Here is a 23,062-nt window from a genome sequence, read left to right as displayed (position 1 = left end):
TATGTCCATGCCGCTCTCTCACTTTGCATGTAAATTCTTTAACACATTTACAATATCTGTTTAAAGTCTTTAATAATTCCAATAATTGGGTCATTTATGAGTTATGTATATATAACAGAACTCTATAACAAAATATAGAGTTTTTCCTCTTGATCATGCATTAAAATTTTTTTGCTTTATTATTGCATGTCTTCTATTTTTTATATTCCATTCTGGTCATTGTGTATAAAAAGCAGTGAAGACCAAAAAATTACACACACCCACACCCACACCCACATATGTGTATGTGTGTATACAGGCATACATCATTTTATTGTGTTTTGCTTTATTGCAGTTTACAGATATTATGTTTTTCACAAATTGAAGGTTTGTGGCAACCCTGCATCAACAAAGTCTATTGGTGCCATTTTTGCAACAGAATTTGCTCCCTTCGTGTCTGTGTCACGCTTTGGTAATTCTCACAATATTTCAAACTGTTTCATGATTATTATATTTGTTATGATGATCTGTGATCAGCGATCTTTGATGTTACTACTACAACTCACTGAAGGCTCAGATGATGGTTAACCTTTTTTAGCAATGAAGTATTTTTAATTAAGATATGTACATTTTTAAAAAGACACAATGCTATTGCACACTTAATAGACTACAGTATAGTGTAAACATAAATTTTATATGCACTGGGAACGTGGATTGGACCAAAGCTTTAATTACACTGAGTTCATCCCAAGCCCAGCCTCCTGTACTACCATTTTGAGCTTGTTAGTATTTGACCTGGGAGGACATTGGACTGCAGTTCAGTTTTTTTGTTTGTTTGTTTGATTTTTGTTGTTGTTCCTTTTTTTTTTTTTTTTTTTTCCTCAGGCTCAGCGGCCATGGCTCACGGGCCCAGCCGCTCCGCGGCATGTGGGATCCTCCCGGACCGGGGCGCGAACCCGCGTCCCCTGCATCGGCAGGCGGACTCTCAACCACTGCGCCACCAGCGAAGCCCCTGTTGTTCATTTTTGAATTCAACTCTGGCAGGGCTGCCGGAATGCAAACACCATGTAAACATGCAGGAGTCTGGGTTTTCTCTCAGCTGTACTGTTTTCTCTACTGTTCCTTTCTTAAGCAAATTTGCCAGAATCCGGTTTTGTTTGGTTTGGTTTTGGAATGGGCCCTTCCAGATTTTGATGTGTTTTGCCATCCTACATATCGTATAAGCTCAGCTGATTTCTCCTGGTGCCACAGACTCTCTCTTCCACGGCTGGCTTGTTCCTCCACTTGCCCACCCCAGGCCAGGCAGCCAGCCCAGATCTGGAAACGGCTGCATCTCTCTGCTGCCCCCCATGAAGGCCTTGTTTCTCTCTGGAATCGGTTCATCAAGTTTTCTTTTGTCTATTGCTCTCCACTAGCCCCATGGACAAGTATATTTATTTTGTACATTTTTTTCTCATTGTTACTATAGGATTGAAAGTCTTTTACATTCTTTTACATCATAACCCAAAGCGGAAGTCCTCTCCTTGGTATTTTAATTTGCATTTCTTAATTATTGGTAAGGTTGAGTATCTTTTAACATGCTTGTTGGTCATTTAAATTTCCTATGCTATTAATTGCCTGTTCATAGCTTCTAGACATTTTTCTATTGAGTTTGTCTCTTTCTTTATGTACTTGGTCCAAATCTCTTATGGATTATAAGCACCACAAATATTTTTTCTTAATCTATAGGTAGTCCTTTAACTTTATTTGTGGTATGTTTTGTTATAGAGTTCTGTTATATATACAGAAAGTTGAGTATATCATAATTTTACAGCTCAGTGAATTTTCATAAACTTAATATACCCACATCAGGAAACAGAACATCACCAGCATGCCCTCTTCTAATCATTGCTCGATAAAGGTAGCCATTATCCAGACATCTAAAGTTGTGTTGGGAATTTCCTGGCAGTCCAGTTAGGACTCCGCACTTTCACTGCCAAGGGCCTGGTTCAATCCCTGATCAGGGAAATAAGATCCTGCAAGTTGTGCAGCCAAAATAAAAAACTGTTAATTTTTAAAATTGAACATTTTAATTGTGGATTCATATGCAGTTGTAAGAAATAATACAGAGAGATCTTATGTGCCCTTTACCCAGTTCCCCCCAGTGGTAACAGAGTAAAACTATAGCACAGCATCCAACTAGGATATTAACATTGATACAGTCAAGATATGGAATATTTCCACCACCACAAGGATCCCTCATAGTGCCTTTTATAACCACACTCACTTCCCCTCCCTCCCCCTCTTCCTCCCCATCCCAACGTACCCTATCTTTAACCCCCAGCAACTGTTGTTTTGTTCTCTTTTCAATAATTTTGTCCTTTCAAAGAGTTTTTTTTGTTTGTTTTCTTTGGTTTTTTTGTTTTTTGCGGTACGTGGGCCTCTCACTGTTGTGGCCTCTCCCGCTGCGGAGCACAGGCTATGGACGCGCAGGCTCAGCTGCCATGGCTCACGGGCCCAGCCGCCCCGCGGCATGTGGGATCTTCCCGGACCGGGGCACGAACCCGTGTCCCCTGCATCGGCAGGCGGACTCTCAACCGCTGCGCCATCAGGGAAGCCCCAAAGAGTTTTTATAATGGAATCACACATTATATACTAACCTTTTGGGACTGGCCTTTTTCACTCAGCAACTTCGCTAGAGATATTCAGGTTGTTGAGTGCATAAACAGTTCATTCCTTTTTATTGCTGACTAGTATTCCAGGGAACGGATATACCACCATGCGTTTAATCACTTACCTATTGAAAGACATCTGGGTTTTCTTCCAGTCTGGGGCTATTATGAATAAAGCTGTTATGAACATTCAAGTACAGGTCTGTGTGTTAGTTTTCATTTCACTGGGGTAAATGCCCAGGAGTACAATTGCTGGATTATACGGTAGTTGCATGCTTAGTTTTTTAAGAAACTGTCAAATTATTTTCAAAGGTGGCTGCACCATTTTATATTCCCATCAGCAATGTATGAGTGATTCGGTTTCTCTGTGTCCTTTCCAGCAGCTGATGTTGTCAGAGTTTTTTATTTTAGCCATTCTGATACTTGTGTATTGCTATATCATTGTGGTTTTAATTTGTACTTCCCTAATGGTAAACGATGTTGAACATCTTTCCATGTGCTCATTTGTCATCTGTACATCCTCTTTGGTGAAATATCTGTTCATGTCTTTTGCCCATTTTCTAATTGGATTTTCTTTTTAATGTTGAGTTTTGAGAATTCTTTATGTATTCTAGATAGTAGTCCTTCGTCAAATATGTGGTTGCAAATATTTTCTCCTAGGCTGTACCTTGCCTTTTCATTGACTTAAAACAGAGTCCTTTAAAGAGCAGAAATCGTTAATTTTGAAGGTTTATCAGTTTATCCAATTTATCAGTTTCCCCTTTTATGGACCATGCTCGTAGTGTCAAATCTAAAAATTCTTTGCCTAGCTCTTAGATCCCAAAGATTTTCCTCTATGTTTTATAATTTTACATTTTACACTTAAGTTTGTGATCCATTTTGAGTTAAAGTACTTTATACTTTATATAAAGTATGAGGTTTAAGCCTAGGTTCATTTTTTGCATGTGCATATCCAATTCTGCAGCACCATTTATTGAAAAGGCTATTCTTCCTCCATTGAATTGCTTTTGTTCATTTGTCAAAATTCAGTTGGGCAGGGACTTCTCTGGTGGTCCAGCAGTTAAGACTCCACGCTCCCAGTGCAGGGGGCCCAGGTTTGATCCCTGGTCAGGGAACTAGATCCCGCATGCTGCAGCTAAGGGCCCGCACGCAGCCCAATAAATAATTTTTAAAAATTCAGTTGGGCATATTTGTGTGGGTCCATCTCTTGTTTGTTTGTTTGTTGTTGGTTGGTTGGTTGTTCTCTTGGTCTTTGTATCTCTTTCTCTGTGAATACCACACAGTCTTGATTATTGTAGCTACATAATGTTTTGAAATTGGTTAGACTGATTTACCCCACTTTATTCTTCTTTTCAAAATTGTTTTAGATATTCTAGTTCTAATATCTTTGCCTTTCCACATACATTTTAGAATTATCTATAGCTACAAAAAAATCTTACCGGGATTTTGATCCCAGGAATCGCATTAAGTCTGCACACCAGTTTGGGAAGAATTGACATCTGTACTCTGCTGAGTCTTCCAATCCATGAACATGGTAGGGTTCTCAATTTATCTAGACCTCCTCTGAATTTTTGCATCAGCATTTTGTAGTTTTTAGTACCTACGTCCTGCACATGTTTTGTTAGATTTGCACCTAAATATTCCTTTTTTTAAAAGTAATAGTTGTAAATTGTATTTTTAATTTCAGAGTTCATGTGTTCATTGATAGTATATAGAAATATAACTGATTTGTATATTCATCTTATATCCTGTGATCTCACTGTACTTACCTATTAGTTCATGAATTGTTTTTTAGATTCCGTGGGAATTTTTACACAGTCATCTGCAAAAAGGGACAGTTTTCTTTCTTCCTTTTTGATCTATGTCCCTTTTATTGACTTATTGCACTGGTTAGAACTTCTAGTGCTATGTTGAATAAGAGTTGTAAGAGCGGACACCCTTGCTTTCTTCCAGTATTCTTCACATATTCTTCAAATGTGTTCTTAATTACTCATTGAAACATTTTTATGATGGCTGCTTTAAGATGTTTGTCAGATCATTCTAACACATCTGCCATTTTGGCATTGGTATCTATTGATTTTTTTTAACATTTTTATTGGAGTATAATTGCTTCACAATGGTGTGTTAGTTTCTGCTTTATAACAAAGTGAATCAGTTATACATATACATATGTTCCCATATCTCTTCCCTCTTGGGTATCTATTGATTTTTCTTAGTCACATTGAGATTTTCCTGATTCTTGGTACGACAAGTGATTTTCAGTTGAAACCTGAACATTTGGGGTATTATGCCATAGAACTCTGGATCTTGTTTAAGCCTCTTTTAGGTGACATTTTCTGACATCACTCCGGCCAGGGAAGGGGGCATGGTACCACCTCATTACTACCATAGAGTGTAGAAGTCCAGGTTCCCCACTTGACCTCCATTGACACTTGAGGGTAAAGGAGGTTCCTTCTTACTGCTGGGTGGAATGGGAGTTCTGGTTCCACTAGGCCTCTGCTGATACCACCCTGGCCAGGAGGGTTAGGAGTTCCTTGCTACTGCTCCCTACCTGACTCACATGAACACCACAGGAAGTGCAGCCTCATTACCACTGGGTGGTATTGAAAGTCCTGACTCTCCACTAGGCCTCCGTTGACATCAGCCCAAGGGAGAGGGGTGCCTCCTTACTTCCAGGTGGGGGTGGAAGCCCAGGCACATGGTCTCCACTGACACAGCAGGGGTGGGCACCTCACTACCACCTGCTAGGGATGAAAGTCCCGGCTACGTCTTTGACCTTCTCTGACACCAGCCTAGCCAGGGGTCTTGGGGGATATTGGGTACCTTGTTACAACCTGGTGGGAAGTCTAGATTCCCCACTCAGCCTTTGCTAGCATAAGTGAGCGTAGGTCACAGATTTGTTTCTGCTGGGGTTGGCCAGAGTAGAGAAGTTATTGTCTTAAGTGTTCCTTTCCTGATTTTGTCAGCTGGAGAGAGCAGACTTTTGCTGGAGGGTTTTTTTTGTCTGTGCCCATTGGTGTTTCAGACTTGCTAGCTGCTTCTTCTCCACATCGGGGATCTATGAGGCAAAAAGAGAACCCAGGGAATTCACCACATGCTCTTCCATGGGTCCTGAGGTCCTTAGCCGATCTGCCTTCTTCTGTCCACCTTTCAGGGTCTTCTTCTACTTGTTTTATATCTAATGTCCTGGGGTTTTAGTTGTCCTGGTAGGAGGAAGAGGGAAAAGTATATCCATTCCATCTTCTCAGATGAGTGACAGAAAGGGGGATTTGCGAAAACGTATCATTTAGTATAAGGATTAGCCATGGCGTATGTAAAGCAACCAGACCATGAAAGGCACTGAAGACAATGATTGCTATTATTTTTCAATGATTCAAAGATTCTATCATTCTCAATTTGATTATTTTGTTTCACGCTATGATGCTAAATTCTAAAATTCAGTAACTCTATGTTTTGGCATTTCCACGTATGGAACTTGACCTTTCTTCCTTTCCCTTTTTTCCTATCCCTGGACTGTCCTAGGGAAATAGTTGATTCTGAGCAAGTGTTCCATCGCCATGTCTTGCAGAGAGCAGAGAGCATCAATCCGGTTCAAGACCACTCCTATGAATACCCTCATGGATGTCCTTCACCACAGGCCAGGATGGGTGGAAGTAAAGGAGTAAGAAGCCCTCATCCCCAGCCTTGTTTCTCCTTCCCTTTGTCTCACAGGTCCTTGTCTCCCTTCGTTTTTGTCTCAGTTCCCTTGGGTGGCCACTGGGACTTGTCCCAATTTGGCTGTGACAGGAGCCGACATTTATTTAGCATTCACCATGTGTTAGGTGCATTACTGATGCCATCTCTGTCTTATTTAAGCCTTATAACCATCCAGAAAGATGTGAATATGTTCAGAAATATTAAGTCAATTGTTTAAGGTCACACAGCACGTAAGTGTCAGAGTGGGATTCAAACCCAGTTCAGTTTGACTATTCCACAGCCAGTGTCCTATAACTCTCTATGCAACCATCACAGACCTGTGGGGTGAATCCTCCGGTGATGGCAGGTCCTGGCCACTTACTAGTTCTGTGACCTTGGGCAAGTTTTTTGACCCCTAAGCCTACATTTCTTCTTCTATGCTGGGCCCTGGGGATACTGAGATGAAAAAGCAAACAATTCCTGGCACGTAGTAGGTGTTAATATTAGTGAAGGTTAAGGTTTGGATGCATGTAACAGGGACACAAAATAAAAGAGGCTTTGACAGACTAGAAGTTGATTTACCCGTCCCATTGAAGTCCAGATGTAGGAGGTTCAAAGATGGTATGGAAATGTGGAACCCATCTGCTTCCGTCTTTCCACCCTGCTATCCTTTGAGTGAGACCCTCATCCTCCTGGTCTGAGGTGGAGTTCCTGTACATTCCAAGCAGCAGGAGGTAGGAAGGAGACAAGAAAAGGCATGTCCTACCCTTGAAGGACACAACCCAGAAGTCCCTCACATTTCACTGGCCAGAACTTAGCCATGTGGACACACCTAGCTGCAAGGGAATCTGAAAAATGTAGACTACATTTTCCAGGTAAATGTTGGAAATTCTATGACTGTAGAAAAAGGAGAGAATAGATATGAGGGGTGAGGGCAACCAGATACCCTGCCAGGGTCCTCAATAAATATTTGTTGCATAACAACAACTAAGCCTCCTAGACACTCTTGCACACTTTACACGCATGACCTCTTTGAATCATCCCAGTAAACGTTCCAGTAGGTGCTATCATCATCTCCATTTTCCTGATGAGAAAACTGGACAAAAAGAGGAAAAATATACCATGTTGGAAAGTGGAAAGATATACCATGTTGGAAAGTGTTGGAATATACCATCTTGTCAGGGCTTGAGCTAGGGTTTTCACCTAGCCTGGCTGTCTGCAGAGTCCCAGGTTCAGCCTCCCTGTTCTAGCAGCCTCTCAGTAATTGAAGGAACAAATGAGTGAATAGGTGAACGCATGCTTCCTGCTGCCTGGTGCTGGAGTCTAGCAGAGGAGACAGACCCTTACTAAATCATCCCACAAAAAAATTAGGAATTGGCTGACGGTGGCAAGCGTGGTATGGGGAATCCAAGATGGCAGAGTCCTCTCTCTGGCACTTTGGGGAGTATTACAGTGATGGTGATGACGGTGATGGTGGTGATGACGGCAGCTACTGTGGATTTTCCTTCTTGGTTCTCTCATGTATCACACTAATATCAGAATGAGTTTTCCTTCCCTGGATCCAGAAGAACTGGATGTAGTGGAGGATGAGGCGGGGGAGGTGACCGGCAGGTATATGGGAAAAGGTACTGTCCTGACCTGCCACGTGATCTGAGGCTGCCCCCTGTTTCTCCTCAGCCTTGCTCCATGGTCAAGTGGAAGAAGGTCTGAGGGTTCGTCTGGTGCTGATAGTGTGGGAGTCCATGAAGCAGGTTGTTTCCTGGCTGATCCCAAATTGCCTCGAGAGTCCTCAAGTCAGGAAAGGCTAGAGGCCAGGGCCTTTACACCAGACATGGCTCGGTGAATGTGAGACCTTTTCCTTAGGACCTAAGCTGGGGTCTGGTATTTCCAGATAGAACGAGGTCCCAATTCAGACCATCAGCCTGTTAGGTCAGAGTTTGGAACAGATGTGGCCAGAGCTGTCCCCTCCCTTGCTTCCCACAAAGAAAGCTGTCCTTGATGCCTGGAACTGCAGCAACCATCTTGTGACCTTGAGGTGATGAGCATGAAGACAACATGTTAAGGATGGCAGAATGAGAAGGTAGAAAGAACCTGGATTTCCTGTTGGCCTTGTTGAGCAGTTTAATGTCTTCCTGGGTGATTTAAGAGCAACTTGCCTGTGATAATCATGAAGATGGTATACAAAATGAACAAACTTGTGGAATTAGAAAAGAATCCAAAATCCACATCATGGTCTACAAGGCCCTGTTTGTTGGGCCCTACTCCAGTTTCAGTGTCATCCCTTACGTTTCTCCCTCCACTCTGGCTTTTTTTTCATATCCTTGAATGAGCCCTTTCCAACCTCAGGGCCTCAGTTCCTGTCCTTCCCACTCCTGGAACCCTCTCCCCACTGCCCTTGATCTGGCTGTCCCTCCTTACCATTCAGATCTAAGCTGAAAGGTCAGGTCCACAGGGTAGCCTCCACCTAAACAGGTTCCTCAGCTGCCCTGCCTCATGGCCTCCAACTGGATTATTCCAACTGGGTTATAACATTTCACAATTCCTCATTAGAGAGTTGTGTATTTGTTTCCTTGTTTATTTTTTATCTTCCCCACAGGACTGTATGTGCCACCTAGCCAGGTGTTTTTGTTCCCCCTATATCCTTGCATCCAACATTGTCTCTGACACCAAGACAGCCTCAACACCTATGTGCTGTATGAATGAATGAATACTTCATTATTCATTCATTCATCCATTATTCATTCAACTAAAACAAAAGGTGGGTTAAAAAAAAAAAGCAAATTGTGAAAGGAAATAGACAAGAGTAGCTCTAACCACAGAGCTCGGAATCTGGAACCCGATGGCCTGAGTTCCAGTCCTGCTCTGCCACTTACTAGCTTATGAACTTAGGTGAATTCCTTAACCTCTCTGTGCCTCACTTCACTCATCTTTAAAATGGGCATAATAAAAGAACCTAACACTTAACAGTTACTATGAGGATTAATGAGTTAATATTTGTAAAGTACTTAGAACAGTGTCTGGCACATGGGAAGTGGAAGTAAGTATTAGCCATTAGAAAGTTTTAAGAACATGCCAAACGATGCCATGTGCCACATATGGATACGCACGTATATACACAGTAAAACTATAAAGACACTCATAGAAATGATTCCAAATTCAGTCTAATGGCTTCCTTTTGGACAGGAGAGTAGGAGATAGAATCAGTCAGGAATATACGCGGGGCTTCAGTTATATCTGTAATTTTTTACTCAAAAATTTGGAAGTAATCATGGTTGTGCATTTCATTTCCTGTCAAGTCTTTTTGAAGCGCCTCCTCTGTGTACTCCAGCTCTGGTATCCGGATTTGGTAGATCAGTCTGGTTTCCTGTCCCCCTCTCTGGCAAGGTGGTGAAGAACAGGGTCAGAATTTGGAGTCGGGCAGGCGTGGGTGTGAATCCTGAGGCTGCCATGTCCTCACTGAGCAAGGCTGTCCCCGTCTTAGGGATCCAGGCGTGATCGTAGTCACTTCTGGGGCTGCTCTGAGGATTCAGTGAGAGGAGGGTTTTCTGAACTGGGAAGAGCTTATAAATGTTGCCTGTTTCCACTGCTTGGTAGTGTGGGCTCAGGGGTGGCTACTTGGATGCTTCCAGAGCCCAGGCAGGTAACATGACCAGGTAAGGTTGGCCCGTTGTCATGGGCCATAGGGCATGGTGGGGACTGTGATCTGGAGAGGGTGTGCCCTGTCTAAGGCGGTGGGTGCCAGGGGGCATCTGGGCTCAATGTGGCCAGATCTGCTGATTGTTTGAAGGAAACCAGTAGCCTGGATTTTTGCAGGGACATTTCTGTAGTTTTCACTCTGGCCTCACAAAGTACATGGTGGGCAGCGACAGCCCGAGGCCACCTCCTTGAGACTTACCTGATGGGCACACCGCTGCTTACCCCTCAGCTGCACCTCCCTGGGCCCCAGATCTCCAGCAGTGCTGAGGTCCTCAGGTCCTGACTTTTGTCCCACCCCCACCCCCAGTGAAGGGGAGTGGGATTTCTACTGGTGCGATGTTAGCTGGCTCCGGGAGAATTTCGACCACACCTACATGGATGAGCACGTGCGGATCAGTCACTTCCGAAACCACTACGAGGTGAGCTGGGTGGGCCCAGGGGACTGGGTGTGGCAATGAGCAGGGGCTGGCTTGGGGGTACAAGGACCAGAATGGACAAGTACAAGGGAATTTGGGGTACATGCCGGGTGAGAGATATGTGCCCTAGATTCACGATGAGCTAAGTAGTGTGAGGGAATAGGGATCTCAGACCTGAGGAACAGCCCACCTTGGGGAGGGGACTGAGGTCATGGGCCGTCTGACTTCAGGTGCGAAGGCTAAAGAAGCAGGATGCTTGAGGGATTATGTGATTTCAGGGTGAGGCAAGTTGAGCTGTTTGGAGTCTGGAGATGGGAGAGAGCTCTGGGAGGAACCATACCACAAAGATGGGACTCGAGGGGCCAGTGGTGGGAGATTTAAAAAGTTTAGTGCAGCTTAGCAGTTAGAAAAAGAATTTTGGCATCAGACAGGCCGGGTCAAACCCTGGCTGTGCTGCCTGTTAGCTGGATAGCTCTGGGCAACTGACAACCTTCTGAGCCTCAGTTTCCTCACCTGTAAAGTGGGGATAATTATAGAATAGCAGGCTCTCAGTCAAAGTTACTCTCATTGTTACTCTTTTTTTAACCCTTTTTTTTATAAGATTTATTTTTATTTATTTATTTTGGCTGGGCCGGGTCTTAGTTGAGGCACGTGGGATCTTCGTTGTGGCGTGTGGAATCTTTTAGTTGCAGCATGCGGGCTTCTTAGTTGCGGCATGCAGCATCTAGTTCCCTGACCAGGGACTGAACCTAGGCACCCTGCATTGGGAGCACAGAGTCCTTCCCACTGGACCACCAGGGGAGTCCCTCTTATTGTTACTCTTACCGTACAGAGAATGGGGGCTGTGGGGGGCAGTTGGTGGGGTGGTTGGAGAGGGGCAGTTGGTGGGACGGGTGGTGCAGGGCAGTGGGCATGAGCGCCAATGGCCTGCCTGTCCATCATGCTGCTCAGCTGACCCGCAAGAACTACATGGTGAAGAACCTGAAGCGCTTCCGGAAACAGCTGGAGCGCGAGGCGGGAAAGCTGGAGGCAGCCAAGTGTGACTTCTTCCCCAAAACCTTTGAGATGCCCTGCGAGTACCGTCTGTTTGTGGAGGAGTTTCGCAAAAACCCAGGAATCACCTGGATCATGAAGCCTGTGAGTGCCCAGTGCTGGGGACTGGGGAGAGGGGGTGTCCCAGGGACCAGAGCAGGGATCCTCCATTGACACAGGAGTCTGCCAATGGAGAAGGACAGGACTCTGCCTGGGAATTCAGCCTTAGATGCACCATCTGCCTTTCCCTAAAGCAGGGGTCCCCAACTCCCGGTCCGGAACCTGTTAGGAAGCAGATGCACAGCAGGAGATGAGCGGCGGGCGAGGGAGCAAAGCTTCATCTGCTGCTCCCCATCACTCTCCATTGCTCCCCATCTCTCCCCATCGCTCCCCATCACTCCCCATCTCTCCCCATCTCTCCCCATCACTTCCCATCTCTCCCCATCACTCCCCATCGCTCCCCATCACTCCCCATCACTCCCCATCTCTCCCCATTGCTCCATCTGCCGCTCCCCATCGCTCCCCATTGCTCCCCATCTCTCCCCATCGCTCCCCATTGCTCCCCACCTCTCCCCATCTCTCCCATCTCTCCCCATCGCTCCCCAACTCTCCCCATCACTCCCCATCGCTCCCCATCTCTCCCCATCGCTCCCCATTGCTCCCCATCTCTCCCCATCTCTCCCCATCACTCCCCATCACTCCCCATCGCTCCATCTACTGCTCCCCATCTCTCCCCATCGCTGCCCATTGCTCCATCTCCCACTCCCCATCTCTCTCCATCTCTCCACATTGCTCCCCATCTCTCCCCATCACTCCTCATCTCTCCCCATCTCTCCCCATTTCTTCCCATCTCTCCCCATCACTCCCCATCGCTCTATCTGCTGCTACTCATTGCTCCCCATCGCTCGCATTACTGCCTGAACCACCCCCACCCTCACCCCTGTCCGTGGGAAAAATTGTCTTCCACAAAACTGGTCCCTGGTGCCAAAAAGTTTGGGGACCACTGCCCTAAAGGACTGACTACATCTCCTCCTCTCTGCAGTGTGTGGACCCAGCACCTATGACTGCTGGTATACAGTAGATGCTCAATAAATGTTCACTAGATAAACAAGTGATCCTCAGGACACCAAGGCAGGGAATCCAGAGTCTCTCTTCCTGAAATGAATGAAAACAATGGCCAGGCTGTGAGAAGTGCTTTACTTGCATTGCCCCACTTCTTGTAATGGTCCTTGGGAGGAGGTATTACCAGCCCCATTTTAAAGATGAGGAGCCTGAGACCTATCATTCAAGCATCCCACAAATGCTTATTGAGCACTTGCCATGTGCCAGGCACAGAACTAGATGGTGGGGATACAGCTCTCAGCAAGTCAGACGTGGGTCTCTGCCCTCCTTGAGGGCAGACAATATGCAGAGGATACACGTGTGATTATAGCTGTGCTAAGTGTCAATAAGGAGAATGGTGCCAGCAGAGGAAACAGCAGGAGGATTTCCCCCAGCCCTTCAGCAGGCTTCTCAGAAGAAGTGAGAGATTGGGCTCTGAGACCAAACCCCTTGGTTCAAATATTAGCTGTACCACCTACTGTGTGACTTCAGGCAGATTACTTAACTTCTCTGTGTCCCGGTTTCCCCATCTGCAAAGTGAGAATAACTATAGCACCTATCACATAATGTTGTGTGACTAAATGAGTTAACACAGGTACAGCACATATTAGGTCCTCAACGAATGATAGTTGTTGTTGTTATAAGAATTAGTATTGAAAAACAAACAAAAGAAAACAAATAAATTTTTTAAAAAGAATTAGTATTGAGCTTCAACCTGAAGGATGCAGAGGAGTCAGCCTGGAGAAGGGCAGAGGTAGGGAAGAGCATTCCAGGAAGAGGGAACTGCATGACCAAAGGCCTTGCATCTGGAGGAAGCCCTAGATCAAGAAACTGAGTGGCGGGCAAGGGTACCAGAGCACCTGCCGGCCCCTCAGCCCTTCCTCGTGCCAGGACTGGCTCTCACCACAATGCCACCATGGCCTTGAATGGCATCATCAAAGCCCCCCTAGTATTTTCTGGGATTGGAACTGTGCTTGGCCCCAGGAAGGGAGTTGGGGGGTAAGGTAGGAGGGGGAAACCCCCCTTGTGGAGCTGGAGATGGGCTGGTGTTGGCTCATGCAGATTTAGCCAATAGCACAGGTGAGTGGAGGGGGAAACTGGCAAAACACACCAAGTGCTCCCAAAGAGGCCAGAGCCAGGATTTACCCAGGCCTCCTGAAGTCTCACTGGAAGGCTCGGCCCCCTTCCCAGGAAGGCGGGAAGGCCAGCGAGGAGGGCTCAGAAGGGTGTTAGGCAGATGAACACTGCAACCCACCGGGCGATCCCAATTCCCACCATTATCTCCTCAGACAAATGGTAATTTGTGCAAATTGGGAACAAGCAATTGCATATTAAGTTGATTCCTTTCCCAGCCCCCGCCTTTGTTAGCAGCAGAGACAGCTGTAATTAAGAGGAGGAATCTTGGCTCCGTGTGTGTGTGTGTGTGTGTGTGTGTGTGTGTGTGTGTGTGTCCTCTCTCCTGAATCGCTGAGGCGCCCTGTCTGGCATGGAGAGTGGGTGCTTCTAGTTAGAAGCCTGGTTCTGATTCTGATCCACCACTTATGAGCTGTGTGATCCTGAGCAGGTTACTAAACCCCTCTCAGTCCATTTCCTCATCTGTAAAACGGCCTTAATGGGTATACCTGCCTTACAGGGTTGTGAGAGGGTTCAGTGAAGTTACACATGAATTATACAAGCTGTATAAAGGGCTTGGCTCTTAGGTGTCCAATAATTAACCGCTCTTATTGTTTATCACCGAGAGTCCAGACAACACTGCCTCTTCCCGCTGCCCCTGGGGAGCACTGGGTCAGTGCTTCCCAAATTTTAACGTGCTCACAAATCATCAGGGATCTGGCTAAAATGCAGAGCCCCTTTCAGCAGGTCTGGATGGGGCCTGAGAGTCTGCCTTGCTAACCACCTCCCAGTGATGCCACTGGGGCTGGTCCACAGACAACACTTTGAGTAGTGAGAATATAGAGGGGCAGTTCTCAAACTTGAAAATTTTCTGGAAAGCTTATTAAAGCACACCCCCCCAGAGTGTTGGCTTCAGTAGGCCTGGTATGGGGCCTGAGAATATGCATTTCTAACAAATTCCCAGCTGCAGCAGTCAGGGATCTCCATGGAAATGGAACCGTTAGTGTGTGTATAAGGAAGTGGCTGTGTGATATTGCGGGAGCTGGTGAGTCTGAAATCTGTGAGGGCAGAAAACTCAGGCAGGATTTCTCTGTTACAGTCTTGAGGCAGAATTGCTTTCTTTTTCCAGAAGCCTCAAGTTTTGCTCTTAAGCCCTCACCTGATTGGATGAAGCTCGCCCAGATGATCCAGACTGATATCTTTTATTTAAAGTCTGCTGATTTTAGATGTTAATCACCTCTATAAAATACCTTAACAGCAACATCTAGACGAGCATTTGACCAAACAAGTGGACACTATTGCCCAGCCAGGTTGACACATGCAATTAACCATCATACCAGGTTATGAGGATGCTACTGGTCTAGGTACCACACTCTGAGAACCACTGAGCTAGATCATTAGCTCTGGGATCCTGTTGTTTGGATTCCTTTGGTGTGGGGAAAAGTTAAAGAAGAAAAAATGTTCACATAGTTCACATAGTTGCAGTAGCTGGGCCAGTTGGGGCAGCCACCCGCCTGCCTTTTCCCTCAGATGTCTCCTCTGCCCTGTTCCCCAGGGCCTGCGAGCCTCCACCTTCCTCTTCGTGACGGCAGAGCAGTCCTAGAAAGAAGGGTTTGAGTTGGACTCAGAAGGGAGCAGGCAGCATCACCCCCTTCACGCCACCCCATCAGTCTAGTGTAAAGCCCATCTCAATCCGAACTTTTTTTTCCATCTAAGTGTTCTCCCCTCCCACCAGCCCAGGCCCTCTGGTTTGTCAGAGAAACGGACAGGACCCAGATCATAGGGATCACGCTTGCTCCTCTAGCCTCCCTTGTGTGGCTAGGAAGCAGGTGCTGGGCTCTCAGGACCCTGTCTGTCCGTCTCTCTGTGTGTCCACAGAACTGGTCTAACACTTCACTCAGGGCTGTGAGCATCCTGGGCAACCACTGTGCTGCTCTGGGCTTTGGGGGGCCTCTGTCCAAAGTGCAGGATGGTAAGAGCCGAGTTTTAACATTCTCTTACGCGGGTTTACCCCAACCAGAGCTTCTCACACTTTTTCACTGAAATCTCCCAAGAGTTGAGATGTTTTGGATGCAGATAACAGAAAACCCAGTTCACAGTAGCTCAAACAAGAAGGCAGGGGTTCTGAACTGTTCTCTTTGGCATCTGGTGTAATGTGTGGACCCCATCACAGAATAGTGTTTTTAAACGCATAACATAAAGTATGTTTGATTATAAAAGAAAGCAACTGTATCGAAAAACAGTTACAAGCTGTGTTTGTCTGGCTCCTCTGAGAAACAGATTTAACAGGCCAGAGTTTGGCCTGTGAGACGAGGCGGAGGGAGCCTGGGGAGGCTGAGGGAGCTGTCACCCCACCAAGGCCAACCCCAGTGAGGGAGAGAGGGAAGGAAGGGTGGGCGAAGTCTCCTAATGCCCCGTGGCCTGACGGAAGTTCAACGAGGCCTGCGGAGGCCTCAAGCCCAAGTCGCTGTCAGGAGTCCCCTGTCTCCCAGGAGTGGGCCAGCCTTCAGATCCTTGCATCGAGAAGATGCAAGAAATGTTTAACAAAGATCTAGAAGAATTAAAGAACAAACAAACAGAGATGAAAAATTCAATAACTGAAATGAAAAATACACTAGAAGGAATCAATAGCAGAATAACTGAGGCAGAAGAACAGATAAGTGACCCAGAAGACAGAATGGTGGAATTCACTGCTGCAGAACAGAATAAAGAAAAAAGAATGAAAAGAAATGAAGACAGCCTAAGAGACCTCTGGGACAACATTAAACGCAACAACTTTCACATTATAGGGGTCCCAGAAGGAGAAGAGAGAGAGAAAGGACTCGAGAAAATATTTGAAGAGATTATAGTCGACAACTTCCCTAACATGGGAAAGGAAATAGCCACCCAAGTCCAGGAAGCGCAGCGAGTCCCATACAGGATAAACCCAAGGAGAAACACACTGAGACACATAGTAATCAAACTAGCAAAATTGAAGACAAAGAAAAATTATTGAAAGCAACAAGGGAAAAACGACAAATAACATACAAGGGAACACCCATAAGGTTAACAGCTGATTTCTCAGCAGAAACTCTACAAGCCAGAAGGGAGTGGCATGATATACTTAAGGTAATGAAAGGGAAGAACCTACAACCAAAATTACTCTACCTGGCAAGGGTCTCATCCAGATTTGATGGAGAAATCAAAAGCTTTAAGACAAGCAAAAGCTAAGAGAATTCAGCACCACCAAACCAGCTCTACAACAAATGCTAAAGGAACTTCTCTAAGTGGGAAACACAAGAGAAGGAAAGGACCTACAAAAACAAACCCAAAACAATTAAGAAAATGGTAATAGGAACATACATATTGATAATTACCTTAAAGGTGAATGGATTAAATGCTCCAACCAAAAGACACAGGCTCGCTGAATGGATACAAAAACAACACTCATATATATGCTGTCTACAAGAGACCCACTTCAGACCTAGGGGCACGTACAGACTGAAAGTGAGGGGATGGAAAAAGATATTCCATGCAAAAGGAAATCAAAAGGAAACTGGAGTAGCAATACTCGTATCAGATAAAATAGACTTTAAAATAAAGAATGTTACAAGAGACAAGGAAGGACACTACATAACGATCAAGGGATCAATCCAAGAAGAAGATATAACAATTATAAATATATATGCACCCAACATAGGAGCACCTCAATACATAAGGCAACTGCTAACAGCTATAAAAGAGGAAATCGACAGTAATGCAATAATAGTGGGGGATTTTAACACCTCACTTACACCAATGGACAGATCATCCAAACAGAAAATTAATAAGGAAACACAAGATTTAAATGACACAATAGACCAGATAGATTTAATTGATATTTATAGGACATTCCATCCAAAAACAGCAGATTACACTTTCTTCTCAAGTGCGCACAGAACATTCTCCAGGATACATCACATCTTGGGTCACAAATCAAGCCTCAGTAAATATAAGAAAATTGAAATCATATCCAGCATCTTTTCTGACCACAATGCTATGAGATTAGAAATCAATTACAGGGAAAAAGACATAAAAAACACAAACACACATGGAGGCTAAACAATACGTTACTAAATAACCAAGAGATCACTGAAGACATCAAAGAGGAAATCAAAAAGTACCTAGAGACAAATGCCAACGAAAACATGGTGATACATACCTATGGGATGCAGCAAAAGGAGTTCTAAGAGGGAAGTTTATAGCAATACAAGCCTACCTCAAGAAACAAGAAACATGTCAAATCAACAATCTAACCTTACACCTAAGGGAACTAGAGAAAGAAGAACAAACAAAACCCAAAGTTAGCAGAATGAAAGAAATCGTAAAGATCAGAGCAGAAATAAATGAAATAGAAACAAAGAAAACAATAGCAACGATCAGTAAAACTAAAAGCTGGTTCTTTGAGAAGATAAACAAAATTGATAAACCATTAGCCAGACTCATCAAGAAAAAGAGGGAGAGGAGTCATATCAATAAAATTAGAAATGAAAAAGGGGAAGTTACAACAGACACCGCAGAAATACAAAGCATCCTAAGAGACTACTACAAGCAACTCTATGCCAATAAAATGGACAACCTGGAAGAAATGGACAAATTCTTAGAGAGATATAACCTTCCAAGACTGAACCAGGAAGAAACAGAAACTGTGAACAGACCAGTCACAAGTAATGAAATTGAAACTGTGATTAAAAATCTTCCAACTAACAAAAGTCTAGGACCAGATGGCTTCACAGGTGAATTCTATCAAACATTTAGAGAAGAGCTAACACCCATCCTTCTGAAACTCTTCCAAAAAACTGTGGAGGAAGGAACACTCCCAAACTCATTCTATGAGGCCACAATCACCCTGATACCAAACCAGACAAAGATACTACAAAAAAAGAAAATTACAGACCAATATCACTGAAGAATATAGATGCAAAAATCCTCAACAAAATACTAGCAAACAGAATCCAGCAACACATTAAAAGGATCATACACCATGATCAAGTGGGATTTATCCCAGGGATGCAAGGATTCTTCAATATATGCAAATCAATCAATGTGATACACCATATTAACAAATTGAAGAATAAAAACCATATGATCATCCCAATAGATGCAGAAAAAACTTTTGACAAAATTCAACACCCATTTATGATAAAAACTCTCCAGAAAGTGGAGCATAGAGGGAACCTACCTCAACATAACAAAGGCCATATATGACAAACCCACAGCAAACATCATTCTCAATGGTGAAAAACTGAAAGCATTTCCTCTAAGATCAGGAACGAGACAAGGACGTCCACTCTCACTACTATTATTCCACATAGTTTTGGAAGTCCTAACCATGGCAATCAGAGAAGAAAAAGAAATAAAAGGAATACAAATTGGAAAAGAAGAAGTAAAACTGTCACTGTTTGCAGATGACATGATACTATACACAGAGAATCCTAAAGATGCCACCAGAAAACTACTAGAGCTAATCAATGAATTTGGTAAAGTTGCAGGATACAAAATTAATGCACAGAAATCTCTTGCATTCCTATACACTAATGATGAAAAATCTGAAAGAGAAATTAAGGAAATACTCCCATTTACCATTGCAACAAAAAGAATAAAATACCTAGGAATAAACCTACCTAGGGAGACAAAAAACCTGTATGCAGAAAACTAGAAGACACTGATGAAATAAATTAAAGATGATACAAACAGAGAGATATACCATGTTCTTGGATTGGAAGGATGAATATTGTGAAAATGACTATACTACCCAAAGCAATCTACAGATTCAATGCAATCCCTATCAAATTACCAATGGCATTTTTTACAGAACTAGAACAAAAAGTCTTAAAATTTGTATGGAGACAAAAAAGACTCCCAGTAGCCAAAGCAGTCTTGAGGGAAAAAAACGGAGCTGGATGAATCAGACTCCCTGACTTCAGACTATACTACAAAGCTACAGTAATCAAGACAATATGCTACTGGCACAAAAACAGAAATATAGATCAATGGAAGAGGATAGAAAGCCCAGAGATAAACCCATGCACCTATGGTCAACTATGACAAAGAAGGCAAGGATATACAATGGAGAAAAGACAGTCTCTTCAATAAGTGGTGCCAGGAAAACTGGACAGCTACATGTAAACGAATGGAATTAGAACACTCCCTACCACCACACACAAAAATAAACTCAAAATGGATTCAAGACCTAAATGTAAGACTGAACACTATAAAACTCTTAGAGGAAAACATACGAAGAACACTCTTTGACATAAACGACAGCAAGATCTTTTTTGATCCACCTCCTAGAGTAATGGAAATAAAAACAAAAATAAACAAATGGGACCTAATGAAACCTAAAAGCTTTTGCAAAGCAAAGGAAGCTACAAACAAGACGAAAAGACAACCCTCAGAATGGGAGAAAATATTTGCAAACGAATCAATGGACAAAGGATTAATCTCCAAAATATATAAACACCTCATGCAGCTCAATATTAAAAAGACAAACAGCCCAATCCAAAAATGGCCAGAAAACCTAAATAGACATTTCTCCAAAGAAGACATACAGATGGCCAAGAAGCACATGAAAAGCTGCCCAACATCACTAGTTATTAGGGAAATGCAAATCAAAACTACAATGAGGTATCACCTCACACCAGTTAGAATGGGCATCATCAGAACATCTACAAAGAACAAATGCTGGAGAAGGTGTGGAGAAAAGGGAACCCTCTTGCACTGCTGGTGGGAATGTAAATTGATACAGCCACTATGGAGAACAGTATGGAGGTTCCTTAAAAAACTAAAAATAGAATTACCATATGATCCAGCAATCCCACTCCTGGGCATATTCCCTGAGAAAACCATAATTCAAAAAGTCACAGGCACCCCAATGTTCATTGCAGCACTATTTACAATAGCCAGGTCATGGAAGCAACGTAAATGCCCATTGACAGACAAATGGATAAAGAAGATGTGGTACATATATACAATGGAATATTGTTCAGCCATAAGAAGGAATGAAATTGGGTCATTTGTAGAGACGTGGATGAATCTAGAGACTGTCATACAGAGTGAAGTAAGTCAGAAAGAGAAAAACAAATATCGTATATTAACGCATATATGTGGAACCTTGAAAAATAGTACAGATGAACTGGTTTCCAGGGCAGAAATTGAGACACAGATGTAGAGAACAAACATATGGACACCAAGGGGGGAAAGCGGTGTGGGGCAGAGGTGGTGGTGTGAAGAATTGGGAGATTGGGAGTGACATGTATACACTAATATGTATAAAATGGATGACTAATAAGAACCTGCTGTATAAAAAAATAAATAAAATTAAATTTAAAAAAAACCAAATTTGCGTAGCTTGTTATAATTTATATCCAACCTCAGTGTCTACCTTTGCAAAACTTTGGGACTAATGGTACATGGAACCTAACTGAGATGCTGTGATTTAAATAAGAGAGGATTTTTTATTCAAATTAAGTACATATAGGATTCCAGCTTTAGTGGGCGTTACCGTCTCCCCAGTATCCATTCCACTGCGGCTCCCCCATTCTATAGTGTAGATTCTATTTGGACTGAGTTTTTCCAGGTGATCCCATCTGTATTGCCCGTGTTTTCCTGTCTCCTCAGTAAAATTCTCTCACTTCCATTTTATGAATTTTGTCAAGTGGCCCCTTAGTTATCTATAAATGCGTAATTCTAATTACACATAATTCCAGTGTTTCCCTTTGGTGTTTGGAGGCTATCTTTAAGGAGTCTGAGATTTTCTGTCCCTTTTCCTGTTGACAGAGGGAGAAAAGCAAAACCATTTCTATAGTAGTATCATATGCAATAGTTTTCTTGTAGTTATCCCTCCACATAATTATAGCCAACACTCAACTGTCCTTTAAGAAAATTCATGATATGACTTTCTAGACAGAATTTAGAAACTAATTAATTACAGTACAACAGACTTCTTTAGCAAAAATACATTCAAGGGCTCCTTTTAAAAAGCAAACTTCTGTTGCACATAATTAAAGAATCATAGACCTTGACGGGTCTTTTATGATCATCTTTACAAATAAATTGAGATGAAGTATTCTTTTCAAGGGAATGATCACTTTGTTATTTTCACCCAGTGTTTTCACCCAACGGGATCTATGTAGCCATAATAAGGAACCAGGACATTCTATACGAGCTGAAATGGAGAGATGCTCAGGATAGAACGTGAAGTTGAAAAAGGTGCAAGCTGGTCAATCTTAGCATCTCTAGATGTGGAGCAAACAGACAGCTGGGACGGAATAGCAGCAGCCGTGTATTCTTGCCAAAAAGGGGAACCTGAATGTAACCAAACCTCTAGAGCTAAGTTTCATTTATAGGAAATACAAAGAAAAGAGGAATACTTTAAATGGTGCTACAAGGAAACAGACCAACCCAGAATATGGAACAGTGCACAGGACAATTGGTTTGTACACCTAGTCAATGGCAGGGGGAAAGGAGGGAGGACTGTCCTCAATTAAAAGAGACTTAGGTGTCATAACAACCAAATGCAATGTAGGGAGCTGTTTAGGTCTGGACTTAAACCTATTATAAAAGGACATTTTTGAGATAATCAGGGGAATTTGATTATGGACTGAAGAATCAGATGCTAAGACATCATTATTAATTATGTCTTATATGATAATGGTATTATGGTTATATAGCAGAGTGTCAATTTTTTGAAAACAAGATGCACACAAGTCTGTAAGGGTGAAATAACATGACATCTGGGATTTGTTTTAAAATGAAAGTTCGATAATTTTGAATTTGTGTATTGGGAGTATGTACTATTCTCTGCTTTTGATATGTCAGAAAATTTTAATGTAAAATAGTAAATAGAGGGCTTCCCTGGTGGCGCAGTGGTTGAGAGTCTGCCTGCCGATGCAGGGGACGCGAGTTCGCGCCCCGGTCCGGGAGGATCCCACATGCCGCGGAGCGGCTAGGCCTGTGAGCCATGGCCACTGAGCCTGCGTGTCCGGAGCCTGTGCTCCGCAACGGGAGAGGCCACAGCAGTGAGAGACCCGCGTACCGCAAAAAAAAAAAAAAAAGAAAAAAGAAAATGCAAGGTGAAAAAAATAAAGGTTTAATGAGGAAATGTGTGTAAAATCCTTGTGCCTGGTTCATTGTTGAGAAGTATTAGCTTCTAATATTACCACTGTTTAGGAACTATTCCCCTAAAGTTCTGTTTCTGTTGCTGCGTTCCCAAACTCCGTGGCTTGAAACAACAATCATCTCTTATTTAGCTCATGAGCCTCCGGCTTGGGCAGCACTTGACAGGGAAGGCTCATGGCTGCTCCAGCATCTACCTGGGCGGATTTACTGAGGGCTGGAGGACTCACTGCCAAGCTGACCCACTCGCTCCGCTAGCAAGTT

General features: G+C 43.6%; 1 protein-coding gene across 6 annotated transcripts in view; it reads left to right on the top strand.

The window, feature by feature from the left end:
* The window catches only part of TTLL9 (tubulin tyrosine ligase like 9), a 65,591-nt gene that overhangs the window by 15,313 nt on the left and 27,216 nt on the right, over window positions 1-23,062 (top strand). For 4 of the 6 annotated variants that reach the window (XM_060031074.2, XM_060031073.2, XM_060031077.2 and 1 more), the window contains 3 exons: window positions 6,199-6,291; window positions 10,309-10,420; window positions 11,369-11,554. In XM_060031074.2, coding sequence (XP_059887057.1) covers window positions 6,199-6,291; window positions 10,309-10,420; window positions 11,369-11,554 — 391 coding nt within the window. The remainder of the gene's footprint in view (window positions 1-6,198; window positions 6,292-10,308; window positions 10,421-11,368; window positions 11,555-23,062) is intronic. The other 2 variants (XM_060031078.2, XM_060031079.2) reach the window with 1 other exon arrangement.

Source organism: Delphinus delphis, chromosome 15 (genome assembly GCF_949987515.2).
Source record: "Delphinus delphis chromosome 15, mDelDel1.2, whole genome shotgun sequence".
Taxonomy (NCBI): Eukaryota; Metazoa; Chordata; class Mammalia; order Artiodactyla; family Delphinidae; genus Delphinus; species Delphinus delphis.
The sequence above is the reverse complement of the archived record's forward strand: the minus strand, read 5'-3'. Positions and strand labels throughout refer to the sequence as shown.